This window comes from Mobula hypostoma, chromosome 12, assembly GCF_963921235.1.
Source record: "Mobula hypostoma chromosome 12, sMobHyp1.1, whole genome shotgun sequence".
In the NCBI taxonomy this organism is placed as follows: Eukaryota; Metazoa; Chordata; class Chondrichthyes; order Myliobatiformes; family Myliobatidae; genus Mobula; species Mobula hypostoma.
This window is the reverse complement of record NC_086108.1, coordinates 110,630,242-110,646,631: the sequence shown is the minus strand read 5'-3', so window position 1 is coordinate 110,646,631 and position 16,390 is coordinate 110,630,242. Positions and strand designations below refer to the sequence as shown.

General features: G+C 45.0%; 1 protein-coding gene across 1 annotated transcript in view; it reads left to right on the top strand.

Annotated features, from left to right (window-relative positions):
• The first annotated feature begins 14,308 nt into the window (after positions 1-14,308).
• The window catches only part of uox (urate oxidase), a 40,799-nt gene continuing 38,717 nt past the window's right edge, over positions 14,309-16,390 (top strand). The window contains exon 1 of the mRNA XM_063065060.1: positions 14,309-14,416. Coding sequence (XP_062921130.1) covers positions 14,384-14,416 — 33 coding nt within the window. The 5' untranslated portion in view covers positions 14,309-14,383. The remainder of the gene's footprint in view (positions 14,417-16,390) is intronic.

The following is a 16,390-nucleotide window of genomic DNA, read 5'->3' as shown; positions in this document are numbered from 1 at the left end:
CTCTCTTCTCACCGCTGCTATCAGGAAGAAGGTACAGGAACCTCAGGACCCACACCACTGAGTTTAGGAACAGTTACTACCCCTCAACCATCAGGCTCTTGAAACAGAAGGGATAACTTCACTCACCACAACTCTGGACCGATTCTACGACCTACAGACTCACTTTCAAGGACTCTTGATCTCATGTTCTCTTATTTATTTATTCTTTTTTTTGTATCTATAGTTTGTATTCTTTTGCACATTGGTTATTTATCAGACTTGGTGTGTAGCTTTTCATTGATTCTATTGTATTTCTTCGCTCTGCTGTGAATGACTGTAAGAAAATGAATCTCAGGGTGGTGACATATATGTACTTAGATAATAAACAGACGTTGAAACATAGAAACATTGAAAACCTACAGCACAATACAGGCCCTTCGGCCCACAATGCTGTGCCAAACATGTACTTATTTGAGAAATTATCTAGGGTTACCCATAGCCCTCTATTTTTCTAAGCTCGATGCACCTGTCCAGGTGTCTCTTAAAAGACCTTATCATATCCGCCTCCACCACCATTGCCGGCAGCCCATTCCACGCGCTCACTACTCTCTGAGTAAAAAACTTACCCCTGACATCTCCTCTGTACCTACTTCCAAGCACCGTAAAACTGTGCCCCCTCATGCTAGCCATTTCAGCCCTGGGAAAGAGCCTCTGACTATCCACACAATCAATCCCTCTCATTATCTTATCCGCCTCTATCAGGTCACCTCTCATCCTCCGTCGCTTCAAGAAAAAAACGCAGAGTTCATTCAACCTATTCTCGTAAGGCATGCTCCCTAATCCAGGCAACATCCTTGTAAATCTCCTCTGCACCCTTTCTATGGTTTCCACATCCTTCCTGTAGTGAGGCAACCAGAAATGAGCACAGTACTCCAAGTGGGGTCTGACCAGGGTCCTATACAGCTGTAACGTTACCTCTGGGCTCTTAAACTCAATCCCATGATTGATGAAGGCCAATGCACCGTATGCCTTCTTAACCACAGAGTCAACCTGCGCATCAGCTTTGAGTGTCCTATGGACTCGGACCCCAAGATCCTTCTGATCCTCCACACTGCCAAGAGTCTTACTATTAATACTTTATTCTGCCATCATATTTGACCTACCAAAATGAACCACCTCACACTTATCTGGGTTGAACTCCATCTGCCACTTCTCAGCCCAGTTTTGCATCCTATCAATGTCCCGCTGTAACCTCTGACAGCCCTCTACACTATCCACAACACCCCCAACCTTTGTGTCAGCAACAAATTTACTAACCCATCCCTCCACTTCCTCATCCAGGTCATTTATAAAAATCACAAAGAGAAGGGGGTCACAGAATAGATCCCTGAGGCACACCACTGGTCACCCACCTCCATGCAGAATGTGACTAGTTCACAACCACTCTTTGCCCTCTGTGGGCAAACCAATTCTGGATCCATAAAGCAAGGTCCCCATGAATCCCATGCCTCCTTACTTTCTCAATAACCCTTGCATGGGGTACCTTATCAAATGCCTTGCTGAAATCTATACACACCACACCTACTGCTCTACCTTCATCAACGTGGTTAGTCACATCCTTGAAAAATTCAATCAGGCTCGTAAGACACGACCTGCCTTTGACAAAGCCATGCTGACTATTCCTAATCATATTATACCTCTCCAAATGTTCATAAATCCTGCCTCTCAAGATCTTTTCCATCAACTTACCAACCACTGAAGTAAGACTCACTGGTCTATAATTTCCTGAGCTATCGCTACTTCTTCTCTTGAATAAGGGAACAACATTTGCAACCCTCTAATCGTCTGGAACCTCTCCCGTCCCCATTGATGATGCAAAGATCATTGCCAGAGGCTCAGCAATCTCCTCCCTCGCCTCCCACAGTAGCCTGGGGTACATCTTTGAACTTCGGAAATTTGAGAAATATTCGAATACTCCCTGCCTGTGAGGTGGCTAAAGTCCAGATTCACTGCCCCACAGAGGAGATGAGTCTGAGGGAAAGTGTGAAATGAATTGGCTGCACAACAGAAAGGTGCCAGGAAAAGTCCGCAGGTCAGGCAGCATCCGATGTGCATTATAAATTAGTTGATTATTGTCATATAGAGTCATAGATCACTACAGCAGAAACAGGCCCTTCAGCCCCTCTAGTCCATGCCAAGCTATTATTCCGTCTACTCCTATCAACCCGCACCCAGACTGCAGCCCCCCCCATACCCTTCCCCTCCGTGTACTTATCCAAACTTCTCTTAAATGTTGAAATCAAACCCACATCCACCACTTCCACCAGCAGCTTGTTCCATACTCTCACCAAGGTACAGTGGAAGTGCACCTATACAAAGTCCAGTGGAAAACTTTGTCCTGCGTTTCATCCAGGTGGATCAAATCAGCAATCAGTGTACTGAAACGGGACAAAGGAATAAAATCAATTTCAAAGCAAGATGCATCTATGTCACCATATATAACCTTGAGATTCATTTTCTTGCCGGCATTCACGGTAAATACAAAGGAACACAATAGAATCATTGAAAGGCCACACACAACAGGATAGACAAATGACAACAAACTGTGCAAATACAAAAGTAAAATCAATAAATCAGTTAATCAATCTATCAATAAGCAATAAATATCAAGAATGTCAGTTGTAGAGAACTTTAAAGTGAATCCCTGAGTTGTAGAGTCAGTTCTGTGTTGAGGTGATTGACGTTATCCCCTCTGGTTTAGAAGCCTAATGGTTGAGAAGTTATAACTGTTCCTGAACCTGGTGGTGTGTAAACTAAGGGTCCTGTATCTCTGTTTTGATGGTAGCGGTGAGAAGAGAGCACGCCCTGTATGGGGGTGGGGTGGGGAGAGGGGATCCTTGATACTGGATGCAAAACAGAGGGTGAAATGCAGTTCCTTAAGGTTGTCATAGCTGGTGGTAGTGGTGGGGTTAAGCTCCCACTACCTATGAAACCAGTGTGAACAAACTGGAGGGGAGGCTGTACTCGGAGCTGTTGCAAGATCGAAGAAGATGGAGGTGCATAGCCGCCAACCCCAGATTCGGGACGGCACCCACTGACTGACTGACTGACCTATTAAATGCTCCCAATGGCGTGCGCCTCAAATAGCCTCTGACAACCAAGTCCAACTCTTGGCATTCACGTATGGTTTGGTCACTCAGCCTGGCGGAACCATTGCTACTGACAGGAGAAGGGGCAAAAGCGGGTTGCTGGCACCTTAAAACCGGTTGTGTCGGGCAGATGGGGCTTCTCAGACTTGGTTGGCAGCTCATCAATGGGAAAGAAAACTATGATCTTAAACCTCCATTGCCTTGTGGCTATACCCACTCATGGGGAAGGCTTTGGGAAAAAGCTGGAGTCCCTAAGGCAGCCCTACATTGAGTTCAATGCAGACTGTCAACTCCCACGATGCTGCTGGTGCCAAACTGTATCAGTTTCTACTGTTATTTTGAGTTCATCGGATGCATGGGAAGGGGAGCTTGCTACATGGGCAACAGCTCGCTCTCCATATCGTACTGCCCTCGCCTGTGTATCTAGACAGAGAGGACACAACATCCATGGTCGACCCTGACTGACGGAGGCCTCATCTCGGTACAGGGGGACAATAAGGTGCAAGGTTCAATACAGAAAGGTATCATGAGATTGAAAAATTATAGAGAAAATTTACAAAGATGTTGCCGGGACTTGAGGGGAGAATTGACGGAGGTTTACACAATTATGAGAGGTATAGATAGGGTGGACGCAAGCAGGCTTTTTCCACTGAGGTTGGGTGAGACCAGAACTAGAGGCCATGGGTTAAGGGAGAAAGGTGGAATGTTTAAGGGAACATGAGGGGGAAGTTCTTCACTCAGAAGATGGTGAAAGTGTGGAACTAGCTGCCAGTGAAAGTGATAGGTGTGGGTTTGACTTCAATATTTAAGAGAAACTTGGTTAAATACGGAGATGGGATGGGTATGGAGGGCTATGGTCCCGGTGCAGAGCGATTGGACGAGGCAGAATAACAGACTGGATGGGCCAAAGGGCCTGTTTCTGTGTTGCAGTGCTCTTTGTGATCAGGTCTGAGAGTGGACAGAGAGAGGTATCTTATGACAAGGTAAACATTAAGGAAGCTGACAGTAATTTAAAACCTCACAACATTTGCAGAAGAACACATGAGCGTTACCCTAGAGACACAAATAAAATCCCCTACGATACTTAACTGGTTAAATATCTATCTATAGGCTGGTTGCTGTGACTGTGTGATTATTAATTTGGCGTGGGTGTAAAAGAAGTATCTATAGACATTACTGTAACTCAATGCTTTAACATTACTTCTCTGTGACTTCCCCTGATCATGGACTAGCTGGGCTGTCTAGTCTCGGGCTCCCACTGAACGTTGAGACATGGTCATAAGACCACAAATATAGGAACAGAATTAGGACATTCAGCCCATCGTGTCTGCTCTACTATTTCACCATGGCTGATTTACGATCCCTCTCAATCCCATTCTCCTGCCTTCTCCCTATAACCTTTAATTCTCTTACTGATCAAGAGCCTACTAACCTCCGCTTTAAATATACCCAGTGACTTGCCCTCCACAGCTGTCTGTGGCAATGAATTTCACCCTCAGGGTAAAGAAGTTCCTCCTCACTTCTGTTCTAAATGAACACCCTTCTATTCTGGTCTTCTGCCATCTCCTTGTCTCCCGTTACTGCCTCTCCAGCATCATTTTCCAGCAGTCCGATATCCACTCTCGCCTCTCTATTACACTTCATGTATCTGAAGGAAACTTTGAGTAAAGGCATAGACAGAATGAGTAGAAAATTCAGCGATGGGAGGTGCAAGTGGACTTGAGAGTCCTCATGCGGGATTTCCGAAAGGTTAACTTGCAGGTCGAATCGGTGGTAAGGAAAGCAAATGCTAGCCTTCATTTCAAGAGAGCTCAAATACAAAAGCAGGGATGTAATAGTGTGGCTTTATAAGGCGTTGGTCAGACCACATCTGGAGTCTTGTGAGTAGCTTTAGGACCCTTATCTAAGAAAGGATATGCTGGTATTGGAGAGGGTCCAGAGGAGGTTCATGAGAATGATCCTGAGAATGAAAGGGTTAACATATGAGGGGCGTTTGATGGCTCTGGGCCTGTACTCACTGGAGTTTAGAAGAATGGGGGGTGAATCTCATTGAAACCTATTAAATATTGGCTGTGTTCACGGGTATTCATGTATGGTTGAATGACAATTAAACTTGAACTTGAATATTGAAAGGTCTAGATAGAGTAGATGTGGAGAGGATGTTTCATTTAGTGCAGTATCTAAGACCAGAGGGCACACCTCAGAATACAAGGATGCTCCTTTATAATAGAGATAAGGAGGAATTTCTTTAGCCAGAGGGTGATAAATCTATGGAATCCATTGCCACAGATAATTATGGAAGGCAAGTCAATGAGTATATTTACTGACTCTCACAGCTATCTGGACTATTTCTCTTCTCACCCTGTCTCTTGTAAAAACACCATCCCCTTCTCGCAATTCCTCCGTCTCCGCCGCATCTGCTCTCAGGATGAGGCTTTTCATTCTAGGACGAGGGAGATGTCCTCCTTTTTTAAAGAAAGGGGCTTCCCTTCCTCCACTATCAACTCTGCTCCCAAACGTATCTCCCCCATTTCACGTACATCTGCTCTCACTCCATCCTCCCGCCACCCCACTAGGAATAGGGTTCCCCTGGTCTTCACCTACCACACCACCAGCCTCCGGGTCCAACATATTATTCTCCATAACTTCTGCCACCTCCAACGGGATCCCACCACTAAGCACATCTTTCCCCCCCCCCCGCTTTCCACAGGGATCGCTCCCTACGCAACTCCCTTGTCCATTCCTCCCCCCCATCCCTCCCCACTGATCTCCCTCCTGGCACTTATCCCTGTAAGCGGAACAAGTGCTACACATGCCCTTACACTTCCTCCCTTACCACCATTCGGAGCCCCAAAAAGTCCTTCCAGGTGAGGCGACACTTCACCTGTGAGTTGGCTGGGGTGATATACTGCGTCCGGTGCTCCCGATGTGGCCTTTTATATATTGGCGAGACCCAACGCAGACTGGGAGACCGCTTTGCTGAACACCTACGCTCTGTCCGCCAGAGAAAGCAGGATCTCCCAGTGGCCACACATTTTAATTCCACATCCCATTCCCATTCTGACATGTCTATCCACGGCCTCCTCTACTGTAAAGATGAAGCCACACTCAGGTTGGAGGAACAACACCTTATATTCCAACTGGGTAGCCTCCAACCTGATGGCATGAACATCGACTTCTCTAACTTCCGCTAATGCCCCACCTCCCCCTCGTACCCCATCTGTTATTTATTTCTATACACACATTCTTTCTCTCACTCTCCCTTTTCTCCCTCTGTCCCTCTGACTATACCCCTTGCCCATCCTCTGGGTCACCCCCCCCTTGTCTTTCTTCCCGGACCTCCTGTCCCATGATCCTCTCATATCCCTTTTGCCAATCAACTGTCCAGCTCTTGGCTCCATCCCTCCCCCTCCTGTCTTCTCCTATCATTTTGGATCTCCCCCTTCCCCTCCCACTTTCAAATCTCTTACTCACTCTTCCTTCAGTTAGTCCTGACGAAGGGTCTCGGCCTGAAACGTCGACTGTACCTCTTCCTAGAGATGCTGCCTGGCCTGCTGCGTTTACCAGCAACTTTGATGTGTGTTGTGTGAGTATATTTATCTATCTTTGCATGTCCATAAAGTGACGATAGGCCAAGGAGTGTCTGTACGGAAAGTGACTCTAAAAGGAAATAATAAAATAGTGGTGGTCGGGGGTGCGGAGGGGTGGGTTAGTGGGTGGAGGTGTTGATCAGCCTCACTGCTTGGGCAAAGTAACTGTTTTTGAGTCTGGTGGTCCTGGTGAGCCTCCTCCCTGATGAGAGTAGGAGAAACAGTCCATGAGCAGGGTGGGTGAGATCCTTTACTGGTACCTTCCGTATATAAACAGGTAGGGGAAGGGTATGGGACAAAATATGGCAGGTGATAGGTGGTCCTGTGCAGAAGGGAGAGAGCGGAAACAGGGTGAGAAGCAGGAAGTCAATAGATGGAAGTACTACGGGGCTAAAGTGTATCTTCCTGAGCTGATCCCATTTATTTGCATTTTCTTCCTGTCCCTGTCCTTGTCCAACAGTCTTTCAAATGTCATTATAAAGAAAGCTTGGCAGTGCTTCTCCTTTCTAAGGTGTTTGCATAGACTCAGCATGACATCTAAAACTTTGACAAACTTCTATAGGCGTCTGATGGAGAGTTTACGATTGTTTACATCATGGCCTGGTATGGAAACACCAATATCCTTGTACAGGAATGTTTGCAAACAGTAGCGGATATGGCCCAGCCCATCACAGTAAAGCCCTCCCCAACACTGAGCACATCTACAATATGTGTTGTTGCAGGAAAGCAGCATCCATCATCAAGAACCATCTGGGCCATGCTTTCTTCTCGCTGCTGCCATCAGGAAGAAGGTACAGGAGCCTCAGGTCCCAAACCACTAGGTTCAGGAACAGTTATTACCCCTGGCTCTTGAACCAGATGGGATAACTTCACTCACCCCACCACTGAACTGTTCCCACAACCTATGGACACTTCACCTCATGTAATTGGTAGAAATTTATTGCTCATTAATTTATTTTTTTTAAATCTCCGTTTTGAATTTGCACAGTTGTTTTTTGCATATTGGATGTCTGTCATATTAGGTGTGGTCTTTCATTAATTCTATTGTGTTTCTTCTTTTTACTGTGATTGCCCACAAGAAAATGAATCTCAGGGTTGTATATCGAGACATAGATATGTTTTGATAATAAATTTACTATGAACTTTGAACTTCAATTCTATCTGCCCTCTCCCACTTCCTCTTTTTACAACTTTCCTTCTTGAAAGGTTAAGAGAATTATAGGCCAAATGTAGGCAAGTGGGACGAGCTTGGGATATGTCTGGTATTGGATTTGGTTCATTTTTGTCACGTGTCCTGAGATAGAGTGAAAAGCTTGTCTTGCAAACTGTTCATACAGATCAGATAGTTACACAGTAGAACAAGGTAAAACAATAGTGATGCAGAATAAAGTGAAACAGCTATAGAGAAAGTGCAGTGTAGGTAAACAATAAGGTGCAAGAACATACAAGTAGATTATGAGGTCAAGAGTTTGTCTTCTTGTGCTAGGGATGCATTCAATAGTCAGCATGGACTAGTTGGGCCGAAGGGCCTGTTTGGCTTTATGACTCTGAGACCTTAGCACCTCCATGTGCCCATCACCTTCTATGTGAAAAGCTTTTCCCTGAAGTCCCATTTAAGCCCTTGAGATGCAACGGGACTTGGGAGTCCTCGTACAGGATACCCTTAAAGTTAACCTCCAGGTTGAGTCAGTAGTGAAGAAGGCGAATGCAATGTTGGCATTCATTTCTAGAGGAATAGAGTATAGGAGCAGGGATGTGATGTTGAGGCTCTATAAGGCGCTGGTGAGACCTCACTTGGAGTACTGTGGGCAGTTTTGGTCTCCTTATTTAAGAAAGGATGTGCTGACGTTGGAGAGGGTACAGAGAAGATTCACTAGAATGATTCCGGGAATGAGAGGGTTAACATATGAGGAACGTTTGTCCGCTCTTGAACTGTATTCCTTGGAGTTTAGAAGAATGAGGGGAGACCTCATAGAAACATTTTGAATGTTAAAAGGTATGGACAGAGTGGATATGGCAAAGTTGTTTCCCATGATGGGGGAGTCCAGTACGAGAGGGCATGACTGAAGGATTGAAGGGCCCCCATTCAGAACAGAACTGCAAAGAAATTTTTTTAGCCAGAGGGTGGTGAATCTATGGAATTTGTTGCCACGGGCAGCAGTGGAGGCCAAGTCATTGGGTGTATTTAAGGCAGAGATTGATAGGTATCTGAGTAGCCAGGGCATCAAAGGTTATGGTGATAAGGCGGGGGAGTGGGACTAAATAGGAGAATGGATCAGACTTGATGGGCCAAATGGCCTACTTCTGCTCCTTTGTCTTATGGTCTTACCCTATGCCAGGGGTTTCGAACCTTATTGAGAGTGTGTGCCCAAATCAATGGTAATTGTCTGAAAAACTCTCTTGCATGCCATGGTAATTTTGAGCAGGGGTTATCATTGATTAATGAAATAGTAACAATAATTTTGTACTTTTTTAAGGAGAAAGGGTGATCCCTGTTGCATATTTATGGGTATTCATCGTTTTACTATTAATAAAAGTGTTATAAACCCTGCGGCTTCTGCAGCCTGTTGTTGTGCATCAAGCTTCTCGGGCTCTTGAGCACCTATATTTACTAATCATTATCTTAACTACTGCCATTAAGCCCTTGTGCTTTCGGTTTAATCTTGTCAAGTTACTTGCGACTGACACATGTTTCCCGCATTCTGTGATTATCTGAAGAGGACTCTCATTCAGCTCCTCAGCACAGTCATTGTGTTGGAGAGAATGATTTGCCTTCCGGTGTCACTCAGTAGCTCCTCCGAGGCTCTGTTGGTATTCCCATGTCTAACCTCTTGTTTCTGTCTCTCTAAGGAGTTCCTGCCTTTCCTCCACTCCTGGGTCGAGCCGCGAGCCTGCCGTCTGCGTCTCCTGGGCTGGGTCGGTGCCGGCAACCCCTGTGACAGAGAAAGCCTGCCAGTCCTCCGCACTTGGGTTCAGTCCTCCAAGAGCACACTGTGACAGAAGTGAGAAAGGGACGTTCCTGGTGAGGGTGACCACGTACCCCGGTGAGACGGGGACATTCCTGTTCTAGCAGGTGAAGTCTGGCAGGGCGGGTGGGATCCACAGTGAGATCCAACAGCCAGGAAGGTGGTTCTGCCATGCTTCATGGAGAAAGAAGGGCATGAGGAGGTATAACCGAAGTCACTGTCATCCACTACAGCCAAAGGAGACCCCAGTTTCAGTTTGTGACGACTACTCGTACCACTGGAGCTGGACTTCTGAGATGGCGAGTGGAACTGTCCCAGAACACTGACTTTTCCACTGTCCTGCACAGGTTTCCCGTCAGCATCGGATACGACGGACTGCCAACAGAGGTATTACAGAGACAGACTGAAACAACTGAAGCATTTTACAAACCCTGTTCAAAAATTATTAATGTTATTTTTCAATTGTCTTTTTAAAAGATTAATATAATTTCTAAATTGTATTGTTATTGTAACATTTACTATCCAAAAAGGTGGGAGGAGAAGATGGCAGGACGCCGTGCATGCGCACCCCTCCGGTGAAAAATGATGTCATATCTGTTAAATAGGGGCCGTGGACAATTCTGATTTGACGGAGAATGGACGTGAAAGCACAGAGGAACATCTGGAGAAATTTCTGAAACGGCCGTCCGCTGCTGTCGTTACTGTGTGGTCGGGAATCTTTCGGAGGGTAGGCCTCAAAATCCCCGGCTTTGCCTGCTTTTGGCGACCGAGAAAGAGGTCGAATCGCTCGGACAGAGATGGCGCTCAGTACTCGGTGTCGGAGAGCTGATCAGAGCTTGAAGTTTTCAGATGACTCAGAGTCGGATTGTGGTCGGCATGGCAGGGAGAGTTTTTCTTCCTTCTCCCATCTGCGTGAGATGTGGGACATTTGAGAAACTTTGAACTTTACTGTGCTCATGGACTTCTTCATCAAGTTATGGTATTGTGCACTGTTGTAACTATATGTTATAATTATGTGGTTTTGTCAGTTTTTTCAGTCTTGGTCTGTCCTGTGTTTTGTGATATCACACCGGAGGAGATAATGTATCATTTCTTAATGCATGCTTTACTAAATGACAATAAAAGAGGACTACGTGTCTTCATAATCTAAAAAAAAATACTGATGTCATTCACCATTAAGGACCCCCATCACCCAAGACAAGCTCTCTTCTTATTGCTACCATCAGGGAGGAGGTACAGGAGCCTGAAGACACGCACTCAGTGATTCAGGAACAGCTTCTTGCCCTCCGCCATCAGATTTCTGAATGGACACTGAACCCATGAACACCACACCACTACTTGTTTTGCACTACTGATTTAATTCACACATACATGTCTTCCTGTAGTTCACAATTTTTATTATTATGCATTGCAATGTACCGCTGCCACACACCAACAAATTTCACAATATATGCCGTTGGTATTAAACCCAATCGTGAGGACTGCGAGGATTACAAAATGTATCATCCAACACCGACGTTGGCGCCAAACCTGCGCGAGACATTTCCTGTGAAAGCATCTCACTGCTCTCGGGTTGTAAAAAATCAGTGGCTGCTTCATTTTAAAGTAAAGTATAATCGTTAGCTATCCTTGTATTAAGGGTATGGTTTAAAGAACGGAGTGCTGCACTGCACATGGTGTGCCAAAGGTTCGCCACCCCTATTGCGGGTCTACGCCCTCAGTTTTAGGCATTTGTGTCCCAGGGAAAAGACTGAATACCTTAGTGATAAGACTCTTGCGGGCTTCTCCCAGCACATCCTCGACACAAACAACACATTTGACTCTGTGTTTTGATGTTTCAATGTAGAAATTCAAGTGGTTCCGTCTATAGTCAGAGAATGTATATAATATACAACCTGAAATACTTGCCTTCGCAGACATCTGCAAGAAACAAAAGAACCCCAAAAGAAAGAATGACAGAAAAATGTTAGAACTCCAAAACCCCCTCTCCCATTCTCTCCCTCCCAGCACATCAACCTCCCCCGCCACTTCAGCAGGAAGTGTCAGCACTCACCATCCACCAAACTGCAAAGCCCCCAAAGAGAGACTATGATCTGCAGCCAACAACAACTATTGTTGACCCGACAGTTCGATATGCCACAGGCTCTCTCTCTTACTAACAGAGGACAGAGAGATATCACCCATTTCACAGCGAAAGGGGAGACCAACAGCAGTCGCTGTTCTCAATGTCACAGTCAGCCGCGTTCCTTTTTATTCTGAGATTCTCCGACTCGAGGGTCGGCAGCAAACTCTCCCCACCATTGAGAGAGTGCAAGCACTCAACTACAGAGATCTCCGTTCGTACATCCGCTGCAGCAAAATCCTGATATTCCTTCTCTCGCGACATCTCTGTCGGTGACACTGCCCTGGAATCAGTCGTCCACAGGGGAGCGGAGAGCCCCACTCTGGAGGCACCTTATTCCAAGTTGCGGCTGGAGAGTGTTGGAAAACAGTCGGCTGGTGAGCTCCGGGAGTGGGAGTGCCATGTGACGAATAAAGCTAATCTCTTTAGAACGATGATTGTACAAATTGCTCATGATGGAAAGGAAAATAGTGGATGCAGCCTCGTTCATCACGGCCAAAGCTCACCTCTGTCCCAGGATACTGACAGACTTTTACCGCTGTACCATTGAGAGCATACTCACCAACTGCATCTCAGTGTGGTATGGCAATTGTCCTGTATCAGACCGCAAAGCACTCCAGCGTGTGGTGAAAACTGCCCAGCGGATTATCGGCACCCAATAGCCCACCATTGAGAACATCTACCATAAACGCTGCCTGGGCAGGGCGAAAAGCATTATCAGGGATGCATCTCACCCTAACCATGGACTTTTTACTCTCCTCCCAACCAGTAGGCACTACAGGAGCCTCCGCTCCCACACCAGCAGGCACAGGAAGAGCTTCTTCCCTGAGGCTGTGACCCTGCTGAACCTCACATCACAGCGCTAAGCAGTATTGCATCCATATTGTACTGTCTCAGTACTTTTATATTTGTGTGCTGTAGCACTTACTTTTCATTCCCAGTTATTTTGTAAATAATACTATTCTTTGCATTTCTGGTTAGACGCTAACTGCATTTCATTGGCTTTGTATCTGTACTCGGCACAATGACAATAAAGTTGAATCTAATCTAATCTAATCTAATCTAAAGTCCTCCCCGCCACCGAGCACATCTACATGGAGCGCTGTCGCAAGAAAGCAGCATCCATCAGCAAGGACCTCCACCATCTAGGCTGTGTTCTCTATTATCAGATAGGAGGTACAGAAGCCTTAGGTCCCACCCCGACAGGTTCTACAATCATTAGACTCCTGAACCAGCGTGGATAACTTTACTCACCTGAACACTGAACTGATTCCACAACCTGCAGATTCATTTTCAAAGACTCTTCACACCTCATGTTCTCAGTATTATTTATTTCTTAATTTGCACCACTTGCCTTCATTTACATATTGGCTGTTTGTTATTCTTTGTTTATGTATAGTTTTTCATAAATTCTCTTGAGTTTCTTTATTTTCCTCTGAATGTCTGCAAGAAACTGAATCTCAAGGTAGCATGGTGACACACAGTATACATACCTTGATAATAAAGTTACCTTGACTTTGACTTCTGACTTTGGTTTTGTAAATTCTCATTTGTATTATCTGTCTGCTACCCCATCCCTCAACTCCTGAAAGACACCCCATGCCATCCAATCCCAAACAGCTCAATCCGTCAACTCACACAGCGGTGTCTGGGAAACGGAAGATCTCTTTGCACCATGTCCTTCTTGTAGAGCTGGGGGCTGAAGCAAACACAAAATGGGCGGGTTATCAAAGTTCAAAGTAAATTTATATATACGTCACTATATGCAACCCTGAGATTAGTGTTCTTGTGGGCATTCACAACAAATACGAAGAGTCACAATAGAATCAATGAAAAACTACATACAACAAGCCGGACAAACAAGAAATGTGCAAAAGATATCAAACTGTGCAAATACAAAAAGAAAAATAACTAAATAATAATAAATAAATATGCAATAAATATCAAGAACACGAGATGAAGAGTCCTTAAAAGCGAGTGGATAGGTTGTGGGAACAGTTCAGGTTTAAAATGAGTGAGGTTGAGTGAACTTATCCCCTCTAGTTCAAGACCCTAATGGCTGAGGGGTTATAACTGTTCCTGAACCATGGTGGTGTGAGTCCTGAGGCTCCTGTACCTTCTTCTGATGGCAGCAGTGAGAAGAGAGCACGGCCTGGGTGGTGGGGGTCTCTGATGATGGATGCTGTTCTCCTGCAACAGCGCTCCACGTAGATGTGCTCAGTGGAGGGGAGGGCTTTCCCCATGATAGACTGGACTGTATCCATTACATTTTATAGGGTTTTCCATTCAAGGGCATTGTGTTTCCATACCAGGCTGTGATGCAGCCAGTCAATATACTCTCCATCACACATCTATAGAAGTTTGTCAAAGTTTTAGAAGTCATGCTGAAAGGAGGTCAAGCCACCCTGAGATAAAATATAATCCAATGAAATTTCCCAGTTCTTCTGTCAAAATTAACTGGAACCTTGGATTTAATTATTAACTACGGGGTAAGTGAACTATAAGACACACAGGAGTGACAGTTATCACTAAAAATACCATCCCCAACGACAGACACATTGTCATTCTCCAAGCAAAATGTCCAGTATGTACTATCCCAGTTATAAAAAGGTAGGTCAACAAAATCATACATTATCCAATTGTCACTATATGTTGCCAAAGAAAAATAACTATTATAGTTTTGAAACATGATTTAGAAATTAATGGTGGTTTTTGACTTAATTTTTAGCTGTTTCATCACAGAGGGGAGAGAGAAGAGAAACGTAGGAGTAATTGGGGATCGTATAGTCAGGGTAATAGACAAGAGTTCTCTGCCGTGAGGGTAGGGAGTCCTGAAGGCTGTGTTGCCTGCTTGGTGCCCAGGTTCAGGACATCTTGTCTGACCTGCGGAGGAATTTGCAGCGGGAGGGGGTAGATCCAGTTGTCATGCCCATGTGGGTATCAACGATGTAGATAGAATGAGGAAAGAAGTTCTGCTGAGGGAATTTGAGCAGCTAGGGACTAAATTAAAGAACAGAACCAAAAAGGTAGTAATCTCTGGATTATTACCTGAACCACATGCAAAAATTGGCATAGGGGCAAGAAGATTAGGGAATTAAATGCTTGGCCCAAGGATTGGTGTGGGAGAAGTGGGTTTGCATTCATGGGAAATTGGCCACATTATTGGGGAAGGAGGGAGCTGTTCCAATGGGACGGGCTCCACCTGAACCGTGATGAGACCTGGGTCCTGGTGAATCACATAACTAGGGCTGTGGATAGGGCTTTAAACTAAATAGTAGGGGCGTGAGTACAACAGACTGGAGAAGTATGGATAAAGTAAAGAGAAAATGTGGATAAAGATAAAGAAAAAGCAAAAGATAAAAAAGGGAAAAGTAAGAGTGGAGTAAAGATAGGTACAAAAGAGAAAAAGATTACATGATTTTAAAAGCACAATGAGTATAAGGACGCCTTATCTGAATGCCTGTAGTATTCGAAATATGGTCAGTGAACTTGTAGCACAAATCAGTACAAAAGAGATGTGGTTGCAGGGTGGAGAGGACTGGGAATTAAATATCCGAGGATATCAGGTATTACGGAAGAATAGGCGGGAAGATAATGGAGGTGGGGTAGCTCTTAATTAAGGATGAGATCAGGGCGATAGTGAGAGATGATACAAGATCTAAGGAGCAGAATGTTGAATCCATCTGGGTAGAGATTAGAAATAGTAAAGGAAAATAAATCACTGGTGGGAGTTGTCTATCAGCCACCGAATAATAACATTACAGTGGCAGAGGCAATAAACAGAGAAATACCCGAGGTGTGTCAGAATGGAGCAGCAGTTATCATGGGGGACTTTAACTTGCACATAGATTGGGTGAATCAAGCTGGTCGAGGCAGTCTTGAGGAGGACTTCATAGAATGCATCCGTGATGGCTTTCTTGAACAGTGTGTTTCTGAACCTCACGGGAACATGCTATCTTAGATCTGGTCCTGTGCAATGAGGCAGATGAAATTAGTGATCTTGTAGTTAGGGAACCTCTTAGAAGGAGTGATCACAGTATGATTGAGTTTCTCATAGAAATAAAGGGTGCAATAGTTCGATCAAAAACCAGTGTATGATGCCTAAACAATGGGACTATAAAGCTCCATCGTTTAATCGTATATTGTGTACTGTTTGTTATTTCATGGTGCTGATTTGTAACAGGGGAACACATCATGCAGCATCCACACAAACAAGATTTCTCAAGTTTGGCCGGGCCAGAGGCTGTCTCCCCCTAGATTAAACCGCGAGCCGAACCCGAGGGCTACACTAAATTGAGTGGAAAACAAAATTTTGCAAAAGATAAGGGGAGTCTGCAGAGGTGTAGAGATAGGTTAAGTATGTGGGCAAGGGTCTGGCGGATGGAGTACAATGTTGGTAAATGCGAGGTCATCCACCTTGGACGGAAAAATGAACGAGTAGATTATTATTTAAATGGTAAAAATTGCAGCATGCTGCTGTGCAGAGGGACTTGGGAGTGCTTGTGCAGGAATCACAAAAAGTTGGTTTGCAGGTGCAGCAGGTTATCAAGAAGGGAAATGGTATGTTGGCCTTCATTGCTAGAG